At 39.9% G+C, this 27221-nt stretch overlaps 1 protein-coding gene across 1 annotated transcript in view; it reads right to left on the reverse strand.

Moving 5' to 3' along the window:
• Window positions 1-27221, reverse strand: part of PTPRG (protein tyrosine phosphatase receptor type G) — a 383561-nt gene that overhangs the window by 123965 nt on the left and 232375 nt on the right. Inside the window, exon 5 of the mRNA XM_030227885.2 lies at window positions 6287-6382. Coding sequence (XP_030083745.2) covers window positions 6287-6382 — 96 coding nt within the window. The remainder of the gene's footprint in view (window positions 1-6286; window positions 6383-27221) is intronic.

Below are 27221 nucleotides of genomic sequence, written 5' to 3' on the forward strand. Positions count from 1 at the left end.
CATCTGTTCTCCTTTTCCTTTCTTACATAAAATATTCAAAAAATATTCATATTTTCCTAAGAAACTTTCAACATAAGTTGAAATAAAAAATCAGAATTTTGAGCTTAGTTTAAAAAAAAATTGTTTTCTTTAATGGAAAGGGTAGAATAGATTTTTTTAGAAACAGTTTCCATGACTTTGTCTTCTACCCAAACCCTCCTCCAATCAAAATGGTTTCAGAGAAACTTGATCAGCATGAGCACTTGCTATTAGGCACCCAAACTTGCATATTTTGGGTAAAAACACCTCTGGAGGCTGGTCTGTGCCACTGACATACTGAACTCTACTCAAATCTAACAGACCTTAAGAAACTCTCAAAATTTTGAATTTAAATTCTCCATGATGAAAAATCACTTTTGGCATTTTTATCCCCACTTATTTGCTGGAAAATTAGGAGAATCTTTTTCTGCTCCAGAGATGCTTCCTATGTCACTACACCCCCTGGCATGTATTGTGTAGGGTGCTTCTCAGAAATATGTGCTCTGGTGCTGCAGTGGCCACATCCACCTGCTCCGGCTGTGTCTTTATGTGTCAGGGGAGCTACTTTGTACCTCTCCACTATTTTAAAACCATTTCAAGGCCCTAGTACTGCTTTTATCAGTAACAACTACTGTTTCCAAACAACTGCAACATTTCAAAAGACTGCAAAACTGGACTTAATAAAGAAAAATACACTTCAAATTGTTTTGTTTGTCTTCACTTACATGGAGAGTTATTGGTACACAGCTACTGAATAAGGAGATGTACTTATCTTCATGGTATGGAGATAATAAAAATACACCTGCACTGATACTAAATAACACTGCTAATCAATACCAACAGTTTTATTATTCATGAGCTACTATTAATAAAACCCCATGGGTTCTAATGTAACCATTAAAAGAATTAATACCGTAATTCAATTTTAAGTTCTTTACATCTATCTGAAGTCTATTAAAATAAATGAAAAGTCTCTCAATGACTCTAGATGATGCTCTGCATGTTAATGATGCCATGTGTTATTTTCACTCTTGCAAATCACCTTTAAGATATTGCCTAAACACTGGAGTACTGATTATGCTTCATGTGGGTGGATATAATATTCCAAGAGAAGTGCACACCTCTCTCTCCGTTCTCATTGTCTAAATCAAATTAGTTTTGCTCAGACTTTCAAAAAGCATTAGAATAAAAGAGAGGTAGAATCAGGGAACTTTCAGGAATTGAGATAGGGACATGGGAGGGACCCTGTCTCCTACTGGATGGGGCTTTCTCAACAGTCACCGTATTTAAATAATTTATTCACTGAATCTGTTTTGTCATGGTGGCAAACACATGAACCAGTTAATGAAAGGGAAGAACAGGGAACAAAAAGGCTCCCAAGGGAAGTTAAAAGCTGAATTATGTTGTTTGAGAAACATACATTTAAAAAGCATATTTCTGGCAAATATTCAATAGCTTTGATGGTGTTCCACCAATTTATTCTGTGTTCAGCTCATTTAGGCCCCTGTGAAAAGTGAGTGATTGATCACATTGATGATGCAGACCAAGAACTACTACCAAAAAAATCTCACAAACAGCAAGGCCACAAACATGCATTTAACTGAAGAACACATCCCTGGATACACGAGGAACTAGTAAATATAAGGACATTTATATGCAAAAAATACACATATGGCTCTAAAAGTTAAAAGGGCTACAGAGTAGTTTTTTCAACAAACTTACAAAGACATGTCTGCATTGGAAGGCAATTCAGCTAAAGACATGTAAACCCTTGATTTTTATTCCATGTACTTTTAAAAATACTGCTAGTTGCACATTTGCTGCCAAGTACCTAATTACCTTTAAAAATCTAGCTCTGCACTGCTGCTCTTGAGTGATCGAGGTATCAACATCACTCATCATTATGGAGCTAATTTTAATGATGAAAGCATTGCTAAAAGTTATTTTAAAATTCATTTTTACTTAATTTCTTTAGAGATGATTTGTTTGAGTACCTGAGACACAGTAACTAATCACTGACGGTTTTCTCTGCAAATATAAAATAGATTTATGTGCCCTCCCAGTAGGAACAAGAATTCCATCACCTCCTCCTGAATTTCTGAGCTATCGAATATTTGATGAGTGCTTAGGGAATCAGTATTGTGCCTTTTCACAGCAGTAATCAAGGAATGAAGTATTCTCTGCCATAATGAATCTACTGCAGGACTAAAAGATGAATATTTCAAATGCAAAAGCAATATGTTTGTTTTGAACACTTTCAAGTTTGGCTTTAATAAAGCAAGTAGTGAAGTATGCAATGAATTATATTGTTAGATGGTTAAAACAGAGCTGTGCAATATGTCTGAATGCATTTAATCCAAGTAACTACTCATTTTAAATGTGACTTATAAATATGTATTACATGTATGATGAACGGATGACTCAGGAGCCATGAGAGACCTGGGCCTTGCCTTCCAGTCCTGGTTTGCTTCAAAGCTAGCTCAGCCTGACAATTAACCAAGGCCCAGAGCCAGAACATCATTAACTCCAAGCTGAATCTTACATGGCCTGCAATGAAACACGAGCACCAACTACTCAAGTTAGGATCATTTAAATCAAGCCTGAGGTGCCTGGCTGGGCTGGGACCTGCTACATGTGTTCCAGCAGCTGGTGGAACCAGAGGCTCATTTAGGACTGCCACAAAACAGGACCCCTCACCCGGGTCCATCACTATCCTTCCTGCAAATCCAGAAGCCTTTCCTGCCAGCCAAGAGGGTGCTGGCAGCAGGAGGTGATGGACTTGTCAATTTGAACATCTCCCACCACTACCAGCTTCCCTCTGAGAAACACCAAATCACCACAACACTGAAAGGAGTGGCCATAATGTGTCCTCCTGAAAAACCTGTCAGAGGGCAAGGTCTCATTAGTCATGGCATTCTCTCCTTTGTCTCCAGGGGATTTTGATTTTTGCTAAAATTACAACTGAGTTCTCTTTAACCACAAAGAAAATCCAGCTAGAGATTTCAGGCCAGCTTATCTCATTTGCAAATTGACAATACCTGCTATAGAGTCCCCACAGTGCTATTTTGTGTGAGACCCTCCCTGTGTCTATCCACAATGAGACACAGAGATGAGCAGGTATAGCAGCTTGTATTTGCAAGAATTGTTTCTTAGTTTTGTAATTTTTTTTTGTCAGATCAACTAACCAGCAGCACACAAACAGAAACAGCATTTATCAACAGAGCTTAAAATGAAAGTAATGAAAAAAGCACAGCTTTAATTACAGCAAAATTCCAAGTGCTTCAATTATCCAAGTTTAGAACCAATGTACTTTACCTGGAAATTGCCCCTGAAATAATGAATTCAATAAGGAAAATTCTTGTATAGTCCAAGTTAAATTATTTAAAAAGGAAGAAAGAGGGTACTTAATTATTTAATGTTTCACCAATAATTATATAGTTCAGTATAATGTTCACTCACTGGAGAACCTGATTTTCAAAGGAACATTTATGAACATCAGTCAAACAAAAAACACCTGCCAGACTATAAATTCAGCCAGTGTTGTGCACATTCATTCCAACACAGCATTACCACATTAGCAAAAATCCAGGTCTTAATGGCAAATGTATCCAATAATTTATGTTAAAATATTTACATAGAAAAGCATGCATGATACAGTTTTCTAATGCATTTACAAAAAAAAAAGTATGACCTTTCTACTACAAATTTTAAAAGCTATGTTCTAGGTAAATAAGTTCAAGATGGGACCAAAGCTCTGGAAAATAGAAAGCTGTAGTACTTGAACAACATAAGCTGCCAATCAAAATGTGACCATGGACATCTTAGGGACATTTCATCCAAAAGTCACTAGGAATCAATTTTAAAAGACAGCTTTAAATTACCTTTCTGAAATATTAGCCATGGCAAGTTTATCTGCATGGAGTCCTGGAGAGCAAGGCTCAGGGAACACCAACTATTTCTCAAGAAAAAGGTCTTCCCAAGTCATAGATAAGCAGCTGAGGGGGCTAAAACAGCACCTTGGTCAAACACAGTGGGGATCTGCAAAAGGATCACCATCATCCATTAATAACCCTATGTACAACAATTCAAGCCCTATGGGACTAGTTCTGGAAAATCCTCATGATGGCCAAAATAGCAGCTGTCACACTGGTGTCCCTAAAGTTTATTTACAGGTGCCAGGATTCAGCACGTGCCCTTCTAGACTGGGGCCTCTGGGCTTTACAAATCTTCCTCAACTGTTCTCTGTCTTGGAGCAAAGCTGCACAGAAGGAAAACCTGATACACTCACGAGTTTAACAACACAGCACTGATTTCTCACTTCATCCCAAAAGAAAAGGAAAATATGCCAAAACCCCCAAATCATTTCCCTGCAGCCACAAAACAGGTCATCCCTGGGTCACTTTGCCAAAGAATTACCTAAACCCCACTCTTTGGAAAAGATCAGAGGGTGCTCATCAGTAATGGCCTCAGATTTCACAGCTCCCAGAGCTCAGGAGCCCAGCTGCACCAACATCCAGATTTTACAGCCTCATGCCCTGCAGCCAGCAGGGCTGTAAATGATGAGTGGTGTAGATTTCTGCTTCCCTGAGGAGACTACAACACTCACTTGGGGTCTTGAAAAGCCTGAGGTCTCTGACAATCAACGATGGGGTTTTTAACAGCACAACACACTATTTTAAGTTATTTTAATGGCTCCCTTGGAATTGTGCAAAGAGAGACTTACACTAAGTGCAGCACTTGGCTTTGCAGGTGGGGAATAACAAACACAGGATTTAGGGAATACAGTGCTGTGACATGGGGCAGTGCTTCACATGGCTGATGTGAAGCCCATCAGGGCAATTTAGCAGTTAAATTCCAGAGAGATGATGCCACAACATGTGGTACACACCATGGCACAAACCCATGCTCCTTCTGACACAGCACACACATCAAACCCTCGATGCTTCACTGTGGTATGAACCAGACTTTGGCTGCTCTGCTTCTAAACTTCTGCCTTGTATGGCCAAACTCAACTTGCCCAAAGCTTCCTGTAGTACATCGAGATTAAGAAGTCTGGGGAATCATCATCGTGCCATGCCACTGTAAATTATCACAGCTCCACCAACTTTGCCCTAACATGAAATGCCACAGAACTGCTCAGAATCCAACAGTGATGAATTTAACATGCCTCCTTCCACTATCCTGATGTCAGCAGAGTTACAGCAATTTATGCAATACAAGGATCTGTCCTTTTCTCCTTATCAAAGCATTTGATCAAAATCAGTGTCATGCAAAAAGACAACCTTACTTAATTTGAGCAGCAGAGTCAGGCTTGTCACTCTAACATCATAAGAAAAAGGGAGGTATTTACATATCAGTACTTGCATATTCCTTTTTATCTGGCTTCACAAAGATAACAGCAAGATCACTTTCTTCCTCAGTAAAAACTAGTGTGAAACCTCACAAAGGATCAGCATCTTCCCTTGCTCTTCCCTCCCATCGTTCCTCTCTTCTGAAAAGCAAGACCCCAAGACATTTCAAATCTTCATTAGCTACTTCTCTGTCTGTGACAGCCTGGTGGTGTGGAGAGGCTCCAGCTCCCTCTCTTCAATTCACCCTCAAGTCAGAAAGGTAAGACCCTATTTCTGATGTGAGGTGACAAGGGGCTCACACTGCTGAATGCCACTGCCACAGGTGACACTCCCATCACCAGCAGTGGTCCCTGCCCCACGGCACAGATTTGGAGTGTGTGGAACCACAAATGAGCTCACCCAGCAGCCCCAGATCTGCATCTCTCAGGATGCATTTCAAACAAGTGGATGCATAAATTCGCTCATTTGGAAATCTGGTCTGTTCAAGAACTTGATACTATGACAATTTAGAAGCTGCTACAGATAAGATTGATGAAACGTATTGATTAATTTTCTCTCAAGCTACATTTGAATTTTAAGTTTTTCCCAAACAAAACCAGTTGGTGTTGGTTTGTTAGTATTCCAGGGACTGCAGCAATGTGCTTCAGTAGCAAAGGAAGTTCCATGATAAATGTGTTCTCCAGTCTGCATCTGTAGAGTAGCTATAAAGTCAGAACAATCCAGGCAAAATTTTTCATTATGTTTTTAAATATACTTATTTACATTTTAAATCACACATAGACAATATGAAATATCTTTCACTTAGACAGGTGGGAACAAGAAAACAGATGCATCCATTAAGCTTGAAATAATTCAATGAATTAGATAGTACTCAGTGAACACTTTGGTTTATGGATATAGCCTTTGTTTTAACTTACTTGAAAAAACACAGCCATGGCTCCTACCACCCTGTTTTCTAGAACTGCTGTTCCAAAACTGTCAAAGTCATCAGGATTGTAGAAGTAAATCTGCATCTGCAAAAATTAAAACCAACAACAGAATCACATTAGTGTTGATTCATACAGCTTTCACATGATGTAATGCATACACGTTGTATGTAAACCCAGTGTTATGAACCTGAGATAAAGGAATTCTGATGAACAATTGTTTAAACAGCATCTTGATTAATAGCATGACTGCCCTGCTGGGACAGTAAGCAGGGAACAGAGTTCAAGCAATGCATTTTAATACCAAATCCAAAGGTAAACAGTATGGCCAGTCTGTTCAGATGTTAAACTTTGTGCTTTCTGCCAGCGTCTCTTCATTTCTTTGCACATTGAAGGCTCATCTCCCGCTCTGTTAAATGTGCTAAACATATTTATCTCAAAATCCATAGAGAATTTTGAAAAGGATTTCGATGTTTAGAGTTATTCCTTTACTCCTAAAGTAATTTGTAAGATAAAAGTCTGTCTCCATAGCAATGCATTTTTATGAGCCTCTGATATTCAGGTCTATCAGTTAAGGTCACACGTCTCCCTGTCTTCAGTTAAATTTCATGACTTTTATTTCCAAAGTGTTAGTACTCTGCAAAAAGCATGAGACAAAACCAGATATATAGATGTAATTTTTTAATGAATAATAAATATTAATAATTACACAAACCCCAAGTAAGAGCAGGTGAGAACAATGATTACCCCAGAACAGCTTCCTCTATAGCTTCTGCTGGTAAAAAATCCCACTCCACTACACACATGCTATGACTAAGGGCAGCCTACCCAGGCCTCTGGGTGCTTGTGCTCTTAATTTCTAGTACAGTTCTTGTTCCACTTCCCACAGCAGCTGAGCTCCCACTTCTGCCAGCTGCCTGATCACACTGCTGCTTCTCCAGTAGTTGTTCAACCCCTCCATTCCAAAAGAAGCCCCTAGTGTTAGTCCATCTCTATCAGCCATGGTTTGCTTGCTTGGGTTTTTCCAAAATAGTGCTGCACAACACATCCTACTACATTCACAAATGCACTATGTTCCCCATATTTTGTATATGCCAAGAGAGATTATGCCCTTTTATCTTGCACAGATGCATTCCTACTCACATTTACTGATTCCCAGGCTTCTGACTGTATATACTGTCTGTAGTGGATAGGTGCTTTGCCAGTATTATAGAGTTAAAAAAACATCACTACATAGGGAAAAGGCCAACGTGAAGGTCAGAGCATTCAGAGGGAGAGGCACTTTTTTCAGCAGAAGGAAGACCACACTCCAAATAGCCCACAAAGAAATGAATACAAAAAAAATTGGCACTCACACTACCTTCATAAAATTTGGAAGCAATTTTCTTCCTCTTCTTTGGCCTTCCTATTCCCAGCATAGTCATAGCACACACACAGATGATGACAGCATCTCACAAAGGTGGCAGTGCCTCCAGATTCTGACAACTCATGCATTGAACAAAGGCAGAGCAAGGTACAGCCATTCATTGATGTAGAAATTAGAAACAGTTTGTTTGAGGAAAAATTGCCTGAAGTTCAATTTATCCAGCACAGACCAAACCTGGCAAAACACTCACAAACTACATTTTGCTCCTCTTTAAAATAAAGTCTAAAATTATCTATACCTTACAGAAAACATTTCACAATGTATTCCTCACAGGAGTTTATGAAGAAAAGCATCACTGAGTGAGTTCAGCATATGCCAAAATCATTTTGGATCAATTTTGCTAACGGCATTTTAAGGAAATTAATTTTTACAATGCACGCTTGCATACCAGTGCAAAGGGCTTTGGTAAAAGAGTTTTTCATTCAGATCCCTCGTCTTAGCAGTTTAATCTCACAGCCTAATCAAGAACCACGCTCTGCCTTGATTACCATAGACATTGGAGCATTTTACCACTGCTCCCTGGTGTTTTTCCAGAGAGTGTGGCTGCTCTCTCTGCATCCATCACGTCAAGGGGAGCTGTCCTGTATGAAAAATTATTGTCATCTGTCATGCAGTAGCTTCCTTATGTGCTCATACAGCTAGAAGGAACATTTTAGGAATACAATGTCTGAAGAATTGCTATTATATAATTTACAGACACATACCCTGCAAAAACAATGGTAAAAAGACAGTAAAGTTCCACCCTCAAAGCCTCATGGTTCAGGCTGCTCATAAAACCACACCTGGACACCACTGAGCATTAGCATTATGGCAATTTTCTAATTATGTGATCACACATTGTTCTCTTCCATAATACAGCCTCATCAGTTTTCCCCAATTTACAATAAAATGCAAATGTATCCAATGTATTTTTGTTCTTTTATTCATAATATACATAATATTGAATGCATTTATCAGTAGATAGTTAATTTAATATTTTCTATGGGTGGGATAAGGTTTTTTTATGTACAAAGTGGGAATAAGACAGTTAACTGTAAAATTAATTTCACCGCATACTTAAGTGGCCTAAACATGCTAGAAAATTTTCATTATTACTCTTTATTATATAATTAGTGTATACAATATATGGGGCACTTTGCATATAAATGACTTCTACTGTCTCTGCCTGGGATGTAAAAAGCAGCAGCACAGAATGCAACAAAGAGGCTTTTAAGCTAAAGAAAATTTGGATCGTATTATAACATGCTATTTGTGAAATGCAGGATGGAGAATCACCCACGCTTACACAACCAACCTGATTTATGGCACTGGCTGATTTCAGCCCCACACAACAGCATTTTTGCACATTTTTGCATGTGATACCACAACAGCTTCTATTTTCCAAAATTCCAAAATTTGAAGGCTGAGAATCCTGCAGTAAAGCCTGAAATGCCCTTTGTAGTGTGACAGTACCTGTGTGCAGCCAGAACTCTGCTCCACACATCCCTGCTGACTGTGCTCCACAGAGCCGTCCCCGTGGCACAGGGCCAGGAGGGCAGGAGTGTCCTGCTCTCTATGGCACAACAGATGAGATTTACAGATTTACAAGGCTTTCACATCGAGCCCCATTACAACCAACAAGGCTGGGAAAGGCTTACATGGCCTTCCTTAATCTCTGATGTGCAACACGGCAGTGCAATGGCATTTACCTTGTAAAGAGGTATAAAAACCATGAGTGTCCAAGCAACTCGAAATTTTCAGTATTTTGGGTAAAGCCAAGCTGAGACAAAGTGAAACAAAGGTACTTTTCCTGCAGGAAGACACTCTCCATCCTAAAAAGCTAACACTAATATTACTGCAGCTACAGAGCTTTACCAAGGCAAGGAGAGGGCAAGAGCTTGCTTTTAATGGGAAAACCTCATGCTTTGACACTCTTCAAGCTATAAAAGAATTGTTTTCAAACTTGAGAGAGATTTGCTGTACAGCACAGATTTAAGCCTTAAAAAATATCACTGAGGGCAAAATCTTCAGACTGTTACAAGTGCCTTAAAACAGAGGATTAGGGAGAAAGCCCTCACTCTGCCATAACCCAGGAGATAATCACCAGTCACCCTGAGAAAACATGTCATGTTTTCTAGTCTCTGCTGTCCAGGAAGATCCACTGGCCAACCATTACAGCTTCCAAGCACTCCAGGTCTGTCTATTCCCAGCCTACAACACTTAGACAAGTGAACACTCTGCACATCCAATATGTGGGTGATTCTCCAGCCTGGAGAGCCTCCAAGCTCCCACCCCTCCACCATGCCCTAGGGGCAGGACATTGCCTCATCCACAGGACAACCTACTCCCTGCAGGAACACATTGCTTCAACCGTGTTCTTTACACCTCTACAGAAATCTGGTGTTACCCAGACTTGGCAAAATGTCTGTGCTTAGATTTTGATGCCAAACTGGGCTGCCATCAGGCTGATGTTTTAAGGACAGGCTGTCCAAAATGTGTGTATTACTGAGAAATACTGCCCACCAGAGACCAGTTCTGATTTTATTAAGTGCAATTGCCTCTGAATGACTAAACCCTCATTATGAAAAGTCACTGGCTTGCAAGAGCTGAGCCTGCTTCCAATGAACGACCTCCCCTCACCACCCATCCACAAATAAAAGGCTCTGTCCCTGTGCTTGGCATGACAGGCATCCAGACAGAAATCACCGTTCCCGTGCATGACATCTCTTTGCTGTCATTACCCCACTACAAAGACAGAAAGTTTACATCCAATACAGACTGTCATGGCCAAACTCATTCAGCACTTATGAGAGAGAAGCCACAATGAGCATTTGATAGATCCCAGAAGATGTGAGTGAGTTCAAAGCAATTCTAAGAGACTGGGAACCAAGCAAGTACATTTTCCATAGACAGATGCCAAGTATTTTAAAAATAAATAATTGAGACTTTTAAATTGCGTTGCTATCACCCTGTGCAACCTCCTACAGCAGATTCCTCTTTAGATTAAAAAATGAACAAAGGCTCATTGTGCTGTCACAGATGTGGAGTACAGAATATTCAATAGAATCAGGAATTCTGGTGCACGGGAAAGGATCATCAGAATTATCTTTCTGCTCATTTCCTTCCAGCAATCCAAGGACTACAGTGCAATTTAAAGAATGGCAAAAAAGCATAAAAAATAAAAGGTTTTATAGACCAGCCAATTTTTTTATTAATTAGGCAGCAGAACACAGAGGGAGCAGCAATGAGGATTATTATGTACTGCTTTGGAGACTGAGAGTATTTTCAGTGCAGGTAGATTGTAACTCTTTGCAGAGTGGTGAAACAAAAATTTTGAAATGTTTGCTTTAAATGATGGAGTTAAGCACTGAATATACTAATTCTTAATTAGTGTCTTTGCTGCTTACATTGTAAGAATAAATTATTCTCAGACACTTTTACAACTGGATTTAAAACTTCTCTGCTAAGATTATGAATCATACATGATTTTTCTTAATTGAAAGCTTGCATGTAACTTACTTTTGCTTTAAATATGTGCATAGATTTCCAATGAACTCGATGATGTGATCCATTTGGCTGGAATAAAAACTTTCTACAGACATAATGTAATCTTCACTACAGCACTAAAAATTCAAAATAACTGTCCTGCAGTCTGTGTGTTTACTGGAGTGTGAGCTGTACACTGGGGCAATAAAGTCTAACGTCTGACTTCTCATTATATTCTCTTTAAAAAAATCCATGAAACTTATCATTTATAACAAATTCAAAATCTGCTTAGGAAAGGCAAGGGGAAGAGTGAATCGTGATGTTTTCCAGTTCTCCTACCAGAGCTTGATGTAATAACACAGAGTATATTGCATTCTTTTGAAAAGATAAAGTTGAACAGGAGCAGATAATGGCATGTTTTTCCTGCCTAGTCTATTATTCATCAGTGAATTTTTAACTATAGTTAGGCAGGTAGAGAGATGTATTTTGAATGTCATAACTTGGTATTCTACAGTGCCTAAAAGTGTGCTGGGTAAAATTGCAAAACAAAGAGTCAGACAGGGACTTTGTCCCAGTGTAATTGCAACTTGATAATGAATACAATTCTAGGCTGAAAGAAATGAAAGGAGCTGAAACAACAGGAAGAGCAAGATCACGCAAGTGAAGTACCAGAATTAAACTCAATTTAGACGTTCATATCCCTCAGAAGTATGGCAAATTTCCCTTTCATCTCCTTTAACAGTAAGTATGCATTCTTGCTTTATTGTCTACTAACAATGCAGTAGGTGTACCTATGCTATAAATTGAGACAAAGCAATTTCAAGAGTCTTTTTCAACCTGAAGGGTGGTAGCTGCCCATAAGTCTGCACAGCATTTAAACTTGTGAGTGGTCCAGTGACAGTTCAGTAGAACAGGGAGAAACCCAGCACTTCTGGGATCACCCTGGGCTGCCATGCATTGCTGGATCACACCCACACCACTCAGTATTTCAAGTCCTGAATGTTAAGAGAGAAGGACTTTGCCAAGACAGAAACTTCCCTGATTTCTACTGCCAGAAATAAACACCCCTCAGGCCTGCTCCCACCCCTAACACAAAAATCCATCTCGTGTGTACACAGTGAGTCATTACACAAGGAAGGCCCATTTGATGCTAAGAAGCTGAGTGTTGCATTCATTTGTATTACCCTAATATGAAAATAATGGTGTCAGTGTTTATGCTTTCCATAACGTGAAACTTTTTTGCAATTGCTTTGTACTCCAAGTAACAGCCATATGATTCACCATGAAATGAAGTCTGGAAAATCGTTTTGGATAAATGGAACTATAAATTCAATAGAATTTCCATGACAACATAGATTGCAACACTCCACCACAAGTGAAATGTTATAAATCATTCAAAACCAACAAAAAAAATCAGCAGTAACTCTTCTCTTTCACAATGCACAAGACCCTTGAATTATAAAGGTGTGGTTATTACCTCCCAGTGCAATGTCTCTTGTTTCTGATCCTCCTTCCTCTGTGTTACAAATGTTGTTTCATGTTTGACCTCCTTCCAAACACAGGAGATTATAATACTAACACTTTAATACTGAGACATAAGCAAGAACTGAAGCACAACGAGCAGGAGGCTTTTCTGAACCTTTCTTTCTCATCTCCTAAAAATGCTCCAAATGCCTTCATCCCGTGGTAATTATACCTGTGTATCCAGATATATCACAGCATCTTGTTAGACACACAAATTTAGGAGGCTCTTTTTCTGGAAACGTGGGTGGTAACTGGTGCAATAGGGTGTTCAGTCAGCTTGTGAAAGGGATGTGAACCACATGTCCAAGGGATGGAAGAGATCCAAGAAGAGAAGGTAAAAATAAAAAAAGGCTAAAAGATTGCCCCACACAGTATTGCTCATTTCTACCCTTCCATCAGAGGATTCCTGACAAATGGTATTTCACTTCAAGTCCAAGGAACCAGAATGATGTGATTCCAGGAGAACCTTCACTGCAATTTTAAACTCACCGAGGCTCTTGCCTTCATGCCTGGAAGAAAAACTTAGAAAACACAAAGCTCTTTCCTTCCTGAAAAGATTAAGAAGCCCATGAAAACAAAGAGAGAAAAAAAGTTCAGTATTCTTGTTTGGCTTTTTTTTTTTTTTTTTTTTTTTTTTTTTTTTTTTTTTTTTTTTTTTTTGTGTAAAAGTAGGAATATTTCTCAAATATCAAGTAATTTGGTAACTTGAGAAGTGGCAACTTATTAGCCCTTGGACTGCAAAGGCTATTAGAGAGTTTCTGCTATCTTGCATTGATCACTGCCCTTCTCTGGGCCTCAGCTCCTCATGTGGTCATTGCCTGTCCCTTCTTTAAGCAGAAGTTTTATGAAAAAAGTTTGAAAATTTTGAAATTAATGGGAAAAATGACACACAGTTGAAAACCATGTGAAATTAAGTGCCACATGGAGTGTTGTTGGAGGAAAAAACCTTTGAGGTTGCTGTTCATTTGCTTGATATTGCAATAAGGAAGACTCACACAGGTACCTCATGGAGGGAGTCTATTGCCTCCTTAATACTGGTACCAATTTCAACCAGCTCATAACTGACAGGAGAAGGTGTCATGAGAAGTTGTTTCTGCTCTATCCCTGAGGTGTTCAAGGCCAGCCTGGACAGATCTAGATAACCTACCTGATCTAGTGGAAGGTGTCCCTGCACATGGCAGGGAGTTGGAATTAGGTGATCTTTGAGGTTCCTTCCAACCCAAACCATTCTATGCCATGTGGTTCACATCCCTTTTACGAGCAGAAATTCAGAGCACACAACGGATGCAGGGCAGGGCACCCACACACCCAGGGACATCTTCCCAGGCTCTGGGAGGCCAACTGGTGTCTTTCACTGGTCTTCACGTCCTCTATCAGAGACTTTTTTGTGTATTTATTGAGTAGCTGTGAGTCTCACTCACAGTGGCTTTGTCTAATGGTGGCATATTCCAAGTAAGACAGCAGGAACACACAGCACTGAGGCAAACGCGGCTTCCTAAAACTGCACAAATGGAAATATTAAAGGCAATACTTAGCTGCTGTCATGGCTGAAAATCTGAAACAGGAGATTTACAAAGTGGCTAAGCACCAAATGACACAGCAACAAAAAACAAGCTGGATGGACTAACTGTATGAACAGAATAGCTCTGAACTCCACCCAAAAGTGGCTGTTTTAGATATCTTCTTCATCTGCTTCCCATGGCCTTCCTAAAAGAAAAAACACCACTACTGAAGAGTTTTAAACTTCAAAATACCCAAACTGCCCATACTTCAGATCATCTTTCAGGAATCCATTTACTTTCTTAAACACCTAGAAGTGCTGCCAGAATGGAGAGAACTGGGATTTCCTTCCAAAAATACTCCAGCGCTCTTCAGGAAAAACAAAGGAGCTGCACTTGAAGAATAAACCCCACAAAGCCTCCTTTTCCTAGCATGTGTGATTAACACAATCTCATATCCCATTCCCTTTAAAGATGCACTAGCAGAAGTAGTCATTCCTCTGAGAGCTCATGTCTTAGCACAAATTCCTCTTTTTGCACTGTGGAATTCAAAATGTCCTCTGTGTGTGGTCTTTTTTCTTGATGATGGGATGATGGGTTTTTCTTCTTCTTTTTTTTTTTTTCCAGTGAGAGAAGGCAAGGTCTTCCAAGAGGTTTAATGAACTTCCAAATGCCTCAGAACAAATTTTGATGTATTTATAGTTTCACTCTGGATTCAAAGCTATGCAGCAGATGGGGCACGTTTTCAGCAGCTTTTTGCTGGGCGAAAGGCCATTCCTATCTCTGAGGGGATGTGAAATCCTCCAGGCTGTACACTTGCAGAGTTATTTTTATTTATCAATTGTGAAGAAGTAGATGGACAGTTAGAGCAGAACCAGGCCAGGACAAGAGCTTACTTGGAAGGTAAAATAATAATGGGTTTTCTCATATTTTGCAGAATACACCTCTATCTAGACCCTCATCATAATGCCAAAGGCAGAGCAAACAGAGTGCTCAGCACTGCTCTCAGTAGCTACTTGCAGATTACTGGAGGGATGTGTGACAGCCTGTGCTGCAGGAACAGCACTGGTTCTGTCACAGCTGTCCCATTGGAACATGAGGGATTTTTCCAATGCAGCTGCTTAATGTGGGTGTTTTACTTCAAGATTCTCAAAAGGGTTTAATATGCAAGGAGTGAGTACACTATATCCTTTCTAAAACTCAGGATCTCCTGATAAAACCTCAAATTGAAATCCTTCCCCACCATGGGCTGCCTACCCAAACTCCCCAGTGCTGGAAAACCTTACATGTAATATCACTGTACTCTGTATCTAATTTTCTAGGTTTCTCTACCCTTACCCTCTGACACTTTCACCAAGCAGAAAGTGAAGTCTGCACACATCTGGAATGCAGTGTTAAGAAATGTGTGAACTTCTTTTCTTAAGTGACAGACACACACACACAGATTAGCTAAGTGCCATCTTAATGGCACCAGTGTGTTAAGGACATGATTCTGGATTTACACTAACAAATCAAAAAGAACTAGACTTCAGCACAGCAAGAAGCAAAATACTCAGGCAAGCAGCAAAACTGACAGAAAAGTAAAGTGCTGGAAATTGTGTAGCCTTTTAAAGTTAAACCCTTGTCCACTGTCACAGCTGCAAACCCATTTGCAAACACATTCTGTAATGGTCCTTTGCTAAATGTCAAAGTTATTCTTCCATGCCTATGAAACAGAAACACAGCTCTAATTCTCACCCCCTCCCTTGCTCTACCTGTCTGCAGACAACATGTTGAGACTCCCCTGGTGCATCTGATGTGCTGCTCGCTTGTGGCATCACCTTTTATATAAAGTGACTAAAACAACCTCTCAGCTTTAACACTTCCAATTTCTTACAGGCCCATTGATGTTGAAAGAAAAGAACTCTGAACTTCTTTGGAGTCCCGAAGAACACAACAGCGCCACCAGATTGGCATTTGAGTCCAAATTTCACAGTCTTTGGTTTGGTAGAGCTTTCAGAACACATTCCTGGTGGGAGGCATGCCCAGTTGGGTCCCTGCTCAAGCAGGCTTTGAGCCAGTTTCATCCCTTCCCTCGACTGTATTTTAATCATAGAAATTATTTGCATGCCCAAGGGTTACATTTCCAGTCTGGCTCACACCTGTGTATTTCTGAAAGCATCTCTTCTGCCTCAGCATCTCAAACTCAAACAATTCACCTGTGTAATGGACACCAGAGAAGTTCTGGTTCTCAGTGTGACAGCTGCTGCCTTCTCTCCAGACTCTTGGTGTCTCTGGCTCTAAAGGTGCCCAACCAATTTAATTCTTGCTCATGCCACTCCTCTACCACCAGCATCAAACATTTGGATTGCACCAGCAAACACAAATGGGAACTGGGAACACTCCCAACTGGTGCAGCCTCTCCCATCACACAGCAGGGAGAGCTGCCCCAAGCTGCCCAGAGGTTGGGCAGGTACCACCTGCCACCAAATCCACCCCAGTATGTGCTACTGGTGCATTCACCTCTCCTGGTGTCATTCTGTCACAGCACGAAATGCCTCAGTGGAACTTTTGAAATGTGGGAGTTTCACCAGTAAAGTCTTTGTCATAAATCTGATAATTAACCTGCATAACTGATTTCCCTCCTGACAGCAGGCAGGTTGGAATAAATAGTCTACTCAATACCTACTGAGAGAAGACTTCTATATTTCATGTTTACTTTAGACAAGTACAAAAACCTTTTGACAAAGGGCCTCAAAGAGTCAAATTCCTTGCAGTTTCAAGAGAGTGCCCTGAATAATACATAAAGCAGCTAGGCTCTTATCCCTAAAACCACAGGTGTGAACCAGATGTCATGCTTATCTTCTCTTGAGATTACAGCAATTGCATGCCTTCAGAATATAAAATAAGCTTTGGATCAAGGAATCTGAAATATATTAAAAATGTGGCACTGAAGTTAAAAATTCAAATACTAACCTAGAAATCACTGTTTCATTCAAGAGTCCGTTTATAGACTATGTTCTGTAAAAGTTGTGTTTCTTTTATTTAACGTTTTTATAACAAGATGTATGATGAGTCACAAATTTGAGATAAAACTATTTTGCATAAATCTCATATTGGTAAGCAAGATTTTGCCAAACTGATTTTTAAAATATACCACCATCTATTAAACATGCATCATGGCTCAAGAAACAGAATTAAAGTTGAAATGCTAATTTAAATTTTAAACTTTCCTATTATTGTAGTGAAGGTTTAGAAAAAGGTGAGCATATGCTGCACTCAAATACTGAAAAGAGATTAAACCCAGAAAGGTATCTCAAAGAGAATTTTAAAGTCAACAATACACAGTAACTAGAAATGGTGGAAATGTGCTCTAACCATGCAGCCTTGATCGTGATCAGTCACCTAAGAGTGCATAGCCAGAGAATTATTCAGAAATGTTCAGTTGTAAGAAAAACAACAATTTCCTCACTCAACAAGTGAACTTCACTAGTATGTGTGTTTGTTACTGGGGCCATTTCAGGAGAAGAACCTCACCAGATGCAAAAAACATCCTGCCCCAGCAGATTCCAAAGGTCACACTCCCATTGCAGTATTTCTTCTCTTAAACTAGGTCCAGGCACCAGCTCCTGACTCTCGTGTCAACGTCTCAGGAGCAGCAGTGATTGCTGCAAGGGTCTGCTGTCCCTGAAAGAGGGTTCATGTCCTCCTTCAGCTTTTGCTCAGCTTTCCTCCTCCTCCTTGGCTAGCTTCATTCTTTAATCCAACATTCTAGCTTCCTTCCACAGCATCCCCTGTCAAACACACACACACTCCAAAGCCTGTCAGCAGCTAATGCTAACACTTCACTAAGAGAAGTCTGCTAGGTCAATTTATGAGAGAAATATTGCAGGTTTGTAATTAGAGCCCTACATAAGAAAGCCTGTGTGTACTCAATAATCTCCACATTCACTTAACCAATGCATGCATCTCCTCTCTAGCTGTAGAGAAAAGATGGTGAATGTGACCTGAATCCAACAGCTGCAATGTCACCTGCTTGATCTTGAGAGAGTTGAGTATTCACCAGTGACCCAGAGCCTCAGCCTGCCCTCCAGCAGCAGGGCCTGTGACTCCTGGGGAAAAAGCATCCAACATCTTGGCTCACTCGTGTCAATAAAACAGAGTATGAAGAGTCATAGGTCAAGGTGTTAGCAGGACCCTGTCTGTAAGGCTGAACAGTCAAACTTGGTTTGAGTAGAGAGCACAGACCCAGGCTGCTCAGCTCCATGGCAACACTAATGATTTAAACATCTTCATAACTTTTAATTGAAGATACAGGAGAAAAGTTGAGAACAGAACAAAAAAAAAGATCAAGAATTTCAAGTATAAACAATTAAGTCTTCTAGTGTTACCTATGCCTTATCCCCATCTCTGCAAGCAAATAGGTTCTTCCTACAAAAATAATCTATGGATGGTACTAAATGTGGTGAAAAACAGTCTCCTTCAGAAAAAAAAGTGAGACAGGCTACATCTAGGTCTGGAGTCCAGTCCTAATTTCTGCAGAAAAAAAAACATGTTATAGCAAAAAAAAAAAAAGAAGTGCACAGCCAGATAACTCAGCTTCTGCAACTGAGACTTGCAACTTCATTACTGTGGAAAGCAGGCAATGAAAATGGCTGTTATCAGCCACTTCAGCACCTGGTAACTCCTGCCAGGTGGCACAGGACACAGCTCTTCCCTGCCTCGCCAGGCATGGGATCACAGCAGTGCTGTGAAAAGGAGTGTGTCTGGCTCCCTGTGCCAGGCTTGTGCTGAACAGACGGAGGAAAGAGATAGGAAGGAGAACAAGAGATGGGGGAAAGAAAAGGAGAAGGAAAGAAAAGACAGCATCCCTATCTCTCACACCAAAGGGCTGTTAAGACTTCGCTGAAATCAGTGGCAGCTCTGGTAGCTTCTGGTAGCCCTGCTACTCAGAGCAGTTCAAAACACATTCAGGATCATGATTGGCTTCCTTGAAGACCCAGTGGTTCCTGGGCTGGCATTACAGGGTCCTGACATCCCAGGAGATTGTAAAATTCAAGTATTTCAGTTCATCTCCTTCCCTCCACCAAATCATCTGGCCCTTTCACTCCTGAGATCTCCCATCACACAGCCTGCCAGCCAAGGGCTACAGGTGGCACCAGCATATCTATCAATTATGTGCGCCAATCTTTTACAAAACACCAGCCTGATCTGCTAATTTCCAACTCCATTCCCTTCTCATTTAAGCACGTAACTTGCAAGGTATTTTGATGGGTTTTAGATGATTTCAAGGTGCCCTCTTTCTGTTGAGTTTCTTAACAATGCTCCACCCCGATCTTGTGCAGAGCAGTGTGGCCATGGATATTGTCTGATACTCCAGGCTGCAGCAATACAGCTCTGGAGAGCCCTCACAAAACACTTGGTTACAGCTACAGGTGCATCAGGCTTTGTATCATGTCTCAGGCACTAACAGAAAGTAAATCAAGACATGGACAAAGAGCAACTGTTCCCTTTGCTATACCTCTGCAGCTTCCAGCAAGCCTCACAGGCCTTTGTGACCTGGAAGCTGCACTAGGACCATCCTTGACTGGTGTGCCCAGAGCTCTGTTAAATCCTCTTTCCAACCTGTATTTTCTGCTGACTGCTAGAAACTCATTTCCCAAGGGGCTCCTCAATTCATGCACTTCGATACACTGCTGGAAAGGGGTTCCTTTGTGCACCTTCTGTCTCTCTGGACTCAGAACCTTAGCTACACTGGGAAGCACAGCAAGTAACATTTACTTTGTTAAAATTTCACAGCCCTGTGTAATCATGTACCCAGAGTCCAAGCCGAGATGTCACAACAACTATTTATATTTTTTTCTTGTCACTGAAGGCCTCCTATTTTTTTGGACATACCCAGCATTTTTTAGGATGGGCAGTCAGAACCACTCAATTCATATGTACCACGGAGCAAAGATTTTTCCATGCACTAATTTCCTAATATTTTCGAATCTTACTCTTTGCCTTTTTGCTGCTGCTGAGTACTGAGCTCACATGTTCAGACAGCTCTCTGTAAGGACTCCAGGAACACTTCCTTGAGTGGCAATAACTAATTTAATGTTCATTACTCTATGTGCAAAGTCAGAGTCTTCTAACCCAGTTAAACTAGAAAATGAGATTTATATGATCCTGCTTTGTGTGTGTGTCTGCACATGATGGTGTCAGACCTTTATAATAATTTTTGAGTGCATTGACCAATGTGATCAAAACCCAACTACTCACTTGGGATCTCAGCTACTCAAAGACACACAGTCAAGTGCCTTTGCAGTTAAGTAGCAAAGTTAAAGAGAGACCCCATTAGTTTCATAAGTATGGATCAAATACTGAAGACACTCCCTATCCTCCTTCACAAAGCACTTCACCACCATGCCCAGCATGGGCAGCAGGCACTTCAGGGGCTGTCACATCCCCTCCAAACTCAGCAATGCTGCACACAAATAACCTGGGCCTTTTTAAACTTGAGAGCACTCATTTCTGCACCTGGGGATGTTATAGGTCACACAATGTACCCCCTTTCTTTTGCTCAGTGGGAATGCTATCAGTAGGTGCAGATTCCCCTGAGTCACTGAGAGAAGACCAGCATTTGAATCTGAGCACACATAATATTAATAGAAATTCACCACTCTGTTTAATATTGTAATATGGTAACTTTAATCACAAAGCCTCTCAGTATTTAAATACTTCAGGCACTGTAGACATTTATACAACTAGCAGTAGATGAATTTTCAAATAGATACTTCTGAGTAATTATCCTCTTGAGACAGCACCAATTGCTAAATAATGCCTCAGTTTAAACAGCATGTAGCTATTATTCTGGGCACTATTAAATCTCTCAGAAACATAAAAGAAGATGGTGATAAATATCTGACACTCCATTTTTGATTTCACGTGGATGAGGAATAGGACATTTTTTCCTCAACTGTTAGTTGGTCTTCAAAGAGAATTCCTTGGAAAATTAGGAGGTAGCCCCTCCTGCTTGCTCTAATAAAGCAGGGTATGCAAATTTGTTTTAGACATCAGCAAAGAGTCCTTATGAGCAAAATTAGCACTCAAAGGTCAGTGAGAGGGAACCCTCACTGCAGGAGGCTCACTTTGAAGCCACCCATGTGTACATTGCTCAGACCTGGAGCAGCCTCCTTGCTTGGTGTTTGTACAGGATCCAGACTGACAAACATGAAGCCTGGTTCAAAAGATGCTACAAGCACAGAAGCCAGCAAACCACAGGACTTCTGCACAGTATTTGGAGCACAAAGAACCTTAACAAAAAGGCAAGAGTTCATTGGATTGTCTCTGGCCTACCAAGGCACGTAAACATTTCTGGGGGAAGGTGGTTCAAAGATCCAACGTATAGCATAACATAAACTACTGGAGCCTGATATTTTGGTTATTTTTGTCTGTATTTTCCTAGAATATTTCACTGATTGGCCTCCTTGTCTGTCTAGGCATTTAAAAAAGCAGCGATTTGTTTGACCAGACCTTAACTCCCCAGATTCCACAATTTGGCTTTCCTAGATGTTCTAATTATTGGGGGCAAGGACTGAAATGAAGTTGTCAAGTGACAGTAATGGGCTCTCTTTCTCCCTTCCCCCAGACTGATGCTATCCATTTGGAGCAGGTCTATACACAAGCCCTTCTTATCTGATCTGCAGAAACCTTGGTGAGTCCTGGCTGTACCTCAACTGGAAAACAGTTCTAAAATTAATAATAAGCTGACCTTTCAGTTTAATGCCTTGGCTATCACAGTTATCTATTGGTACACTTTGCCCAAGGCTCACACGGCCTCTGGCAGCAGGACAGGAACAAAGACAAGAATTACAGCAAATTCTTCACTGCCACACAAATACAGCCACTTTAAATGCATAGTTACGGACCAAGCAGACAATTTTATTTTATAATAAATTCTGTTTCTGTAAGGCTTGATCTCAATCTTTGCTTATTCAAGAAAAGGCCTAAGATAATTGTGTGGGAGCAAAGGTTTCTCTTCTCTAGGTGTAGGGATTAAAATGGGCTGAGGTTTGTCCAGTGACTGCAACACTGAGGAGATAGGGGACTATTGAATGCAATTGCTTCCTTCTGAGTAGGAAGAAAAACATTAATATAATATCTTAATTTCTTAAATTTCAATTAATTATAATTCATTTTGGCAAGACCTAACGTAGGAAAATATCTTTACTTTCCCATCTTGTACATTTTTAAATGAATTTGAGACTATATGATTGATGGAAGCTTTCAAGCTTTTAAGTAGTGGATACTATATATAAGCTTTCCTTAGATAAATGGTTTCCCCAATGTGAAAACGTTAGTTTTAATGCAATGAAATAGCCTTAATTGGTTGTGATGGGAAGTAAACCCTGAGATAAACATTGCATAAATAATTCACATCCTTCCATCTGGGGAACTTCTTCCTGAACTGCAAAGTGTCTCCAATCCGAAATGCAATACACATTATTTTAGCAGCAACCAAAAAAAGGCAGACTTCTTCCCATACACTGCATCTGGAGTGTAGAGCATCTGCTATTCCGAAGCTGAGTGCATATTTTAAGACATAGTTTCAGAAAGATTTTTGACTCTGGACTAGAACATTTTCTCCAAACACATGGTCTTCCACAGAACTGGTGTCCGCTGTAACCAGATCTAACTTTAACTGGATCTGTGGAAATTCACAGTTCCCATGATGAAGCAACTGGAATATGTAAAACCTTCTCCACTATTTTCATTTACACCATACTGTGGCCAAGGCAGCCACAGTATTTGGAGAGGTACAGCTGTAGCATATTTCATACTGGTTTATGCTATATGACCCTAATGTTCCTTTTCTGCACCTATTTATTCTGCTTATTTAAAAGTTGGTCTCCTGTTCAGGAACAACTTTTCCCCTAAGGACTTGCTACCAACACTTACTGCTGGCAAACCCACTCAAGGTGGGTTCCCTTGTTACAACAGAAAATACAGCTGGTCACGAATTCTCTGCAGAATTTATGGCAATTACTGCACTCTGCACAGAAATCAGGGGGAGAATATGGAATCCATGAAACCACAAAACCTGCATTCACACTATTTGATGTGATCCTATAAAATTCACCATGGAAAACGTAAGCAACCACAGCTTTTATGTGCTGGTCTTTTGGGTGTTGTGAGAATAAAGCCTAATAGCACAGCACAAATTATTTTTTTCTAATCACATCTCTTATTCAGCACAGCCACTGACTTTCCCTGGGTGCCTAAAGGAAACCTAGGAAAGTTTTTTTTCAATGGTATTATTCAGAAAATATCACATCCTTTGATGAAAATAATGTAGATTTAAACCACGAATATGTAAAAACAGAAGCCTCTGAAGTGAAAATTCACTATCTATACACAGCTTTTAAAAGGTTTCAGTCAACAATAATGTTGATTCAAAATGTTGTTCAAAATGTTTCAATCAACAATAATATTCTCAAAAAGGGCAACTGCTAGTGACATGCTTATTTTTCTGCCTATTACACAAAATAAATATAGAAGCATAATGAAAGAATATATTATGCTTGCTTATGTTCATTGTCACGATTTTTATAGGATCGAATCAAACAGACAATGGAAATGAGTTCTGCAGTTTCACTATGCCTTCTGGTTATCAAGTGATAAGTTCCTAGCTGTTGACCATTTTTATTCCTTTTCAATGCAGATTCCAAAATAAACAATTCCAACACACAGAATGAAACTTTTAGGAGTAATTTCCTTCTCTCTCTGCAAAAGCTTACAGAGGTTCTCACAGAACAGGGTTGGATATAATTTTTCAGAGGATTCAGTCAGAGAATTTCCTTTTTTTTCCAGCAAAGCACAAGGAACCCTGGGACTGGACTCAAATGACAGAGCTTGCTAAGGCTGCCTTTACTCACTCTGAGGTCGGCTACACTTAAAGGGTTTCTCCTGGCTTGGGTAGCTCTTAAATATGGAGAAGTGCTAGTGGATGAGTCACAAATCATTTAACAGGATTCTGCTCTGCTTCCAGAGAGGCACGAGCAATGCTTGCAGCTTTTTATACCTATCAAAGAGCATCAGAAAGGTGCTGAGATTTTCCACCCATGGAACAACTAAGCAAGGACAGAGGGATTTGACACACCAGGATTTTTGTTTCCTTTTGCCAGAGAAAAGCACCTAAAACACCTGAACCTTTCATATGTCACTCCATATAATTAGCAGCTTGAACTGGTTTTCTCTATTATTTTCATGTAACACAGGAAAGGGGGAAAGACAGGGAAAAAAACGTGATTTTTCAAACCACACCAGCAAATCAGGGTGACTCAGAACAGGTACCAATTAGGAACAGTGAGTAAATGTTTTGAAATGGCCTCGATTTCACTTGGTGATGTCTGTGTTAGAACAGATTGCTCAGAGAGGATGTGCATGAAGCCTCCTTTAAATTTTTTCATTCTCAAAATCTAGATCTTTAACACTAAGAGCTGCTCAACACTTCCAAAATATAAGAAAAAAGAAAGGGGAAAAAAATAGGAAGCCTTATGCTCAGAGTAATTTTGCAGAAAATCCCCAAACTACAGAAAAACAATTGCATAGAACTTACATTTAATATTGAGGGCTATTCAGGAAATACAAAATGGTTCTTTTAAATGTTTAAACATATAAACAGTGACTGAGAAAGCATTTCTTATTAAGAATTTTTATGGTTACAGCTACTTTGCTGCTGAAAAAGCAACTACTTATAAAAATAAAGCTAATATTTATGGGCACTATAGCTCAGGAAGGGACCTCTTTTATAAGACATTTACTGCAGCAGCCATCGCAGCTGAATCGTGTTATTGCACAAAAATGAGGGTTTTTTAAAACTCAGGCTACCATTTAACAACTTTAAGTAAATGATAGCATATGAAATTAACTTTCAACAGTAGTAAAGAACAGAATAGCAAGGCCCAATCTGTGAGTTGTGGATCATTCTCCCACTGTGTAAGTGCCTGCAATGGGGCCAAGAAGTGGGGAACACTGTGACCACCACAAAAGGAGATGATTTACAGAGCTGTGCAGGTAAATAACAAAGTATTGTGCACAGGCCACCTCTCCTTGAGTGGCTGCAACCCCTGAAAGTTCAAAACTCCCCTTTGCACTACTCTCTCTCAGCATCAAGAGCCTGGATACAACACATCTCCTTTTACAACCACTGCAGGAAAAAACACCCCACCATCCCTGTTCCCTAGGAGTTATGTCCTGAAGTTTTTTTCCTCTCCTTGGTAACTGCTGGCAGCCTCATTTGTGAAAATCCTGTTCTACAGCACCCATTACCAAAAGACCTAATTACAGCAGTAGAGAGGTACCCTTACAGACCTCAATGGCATGACCTTTACAGTACAAGCTCAAGGTCATAATTCCATTCACCCAAAGTCCCCAAGATTATTATTTTACAATGTATGCAATAATCAAAGCCATGCTTTAGGGTTTGGCAGACAAGCTGTTCTGTCTATCAGAATAACTCACAGATGGTATGTATGTGACACAACATATTCATCATGTTATATTCTTAGTATATGCAATTTTCTTCCTTGCTAAATTTTCCAGCTTTCAGCAAGGGCTCTACAAAACTGCTGGTGCCTTGGAAGAGATACCCTTCCAGCCTTGTTGTCTTTAAATTAACTGAATAAAGAAAGACTCTAAAGGTTGAAGAAACTCATTCTCCTGTGTAATTGTAAAACATATTGAATTTGATTTTTTACCGTAGGTACTATTTTTTAACTTCTATTTTGTAGCTCATGTTTATTTTCTGCACTTCACATATTGTACTTTCCTTTTACTTGATGTGTGCCATATTGTTTTAGATTTTACTCTTACTTCTGCTTATTTATGATCCTTTTTTGACCAGAATCTCAGTAAGATTTGCTTTAGGGGCATTTTTTAATATTTTTTTCCAGGTAGTTGCATGCATAAGTGAACCATTAAAAAATTGAATCAGTTCAGTGAATCAAACTGAATGACAACAAGCTAAAATGAGCAGAAACATACCTAAAGCAACAATCAGATTACTTATTTTACTTATTTGTGATGCTGCTTTTTTCCTCTCCTTGAGTTCTTTTGATGAAATAGAAAACCACTTTAAAAAAAAAAAATACTGGATGAGATTCCCATCCTGAACACCACATAGTATTATGTAGGAAAACACACAGAGGGAAAGTGCACCCACACAAGGTCAAGTTTCGGATGCTGGCCCAGCAGCCTATTTTAAAGCTCATCATTTGGAGGAGTGAACCACCAGGCACAGACAAGAGTTCATGAAAATAAACTTCCTGCTCCCAGTTTCTCTTGCTTCTGTTACATCTGTCTGCCATTTACTCCCACTTTGCTCATGTTTTAGAGCCACGAGAACAAAAGTCACCTCTACCACTGATCTTTGCTTTGCACAGTGCCCTGGCTTGGGTTAGTCCTTGTGAAATGAGCACAAGAGAGAGAAAAAACTGAAAATCAGGTTCTCTGCTGTGGAAAGAACAAACCAACACAGCCAGAAAACAACCCACCTGTTTTTTGTTACAGAATGATAAATGTCCTTGCCACGATCAGAATTTTACAGGGGATTTCGGTGGTTTAGCTTTTATGCTGAAAACCAAAACGTGAATAAAGCAATTGGAGTAGTAGGCATGCAACTCCATGAGTGTCAGTAGCAAGGCTTCATGTATGTCACTGTGCAGTAAGAAAGACTTCATATATGGTGCTAGCACTGGATGTTACTATTTTTATTTTTTATATGAGGAACTAAGGACAGGAATGCGAGCAAATGGAGGAGAAAAATGAAGGCAATTCCAATTAATCATTTCCCCTAGTGACATTTTAATGCATTATTACAATTATTCTAGAATGTCCTCAAAGGATCACCACACCAGCTTTTTCAGACTTCATTTTTCACCAAGTAAAAATTTAACAAGCAATCTTTTTGAAAAGTTTGGCTCTCTGAAGGGGCAATACCTGTTCATCTCTCTGACTTTGTGGAAGCAAGGCTACTACATACATATCA

Source organism: Serinus canaria, chromosome 12 (assembly GCF_022539315.1).
Source record: "Serinus canaria isolate serCan28SL12 chromosome 12, serCan2020, whole genome shotgun sequence".
In the NCBI taxonomy this organism is placed as follows: Eukaryota; Metazoa; Chordata; class Aves; order Passeriformes; family Fringillidae; genus Serinus; species Serinus canaria.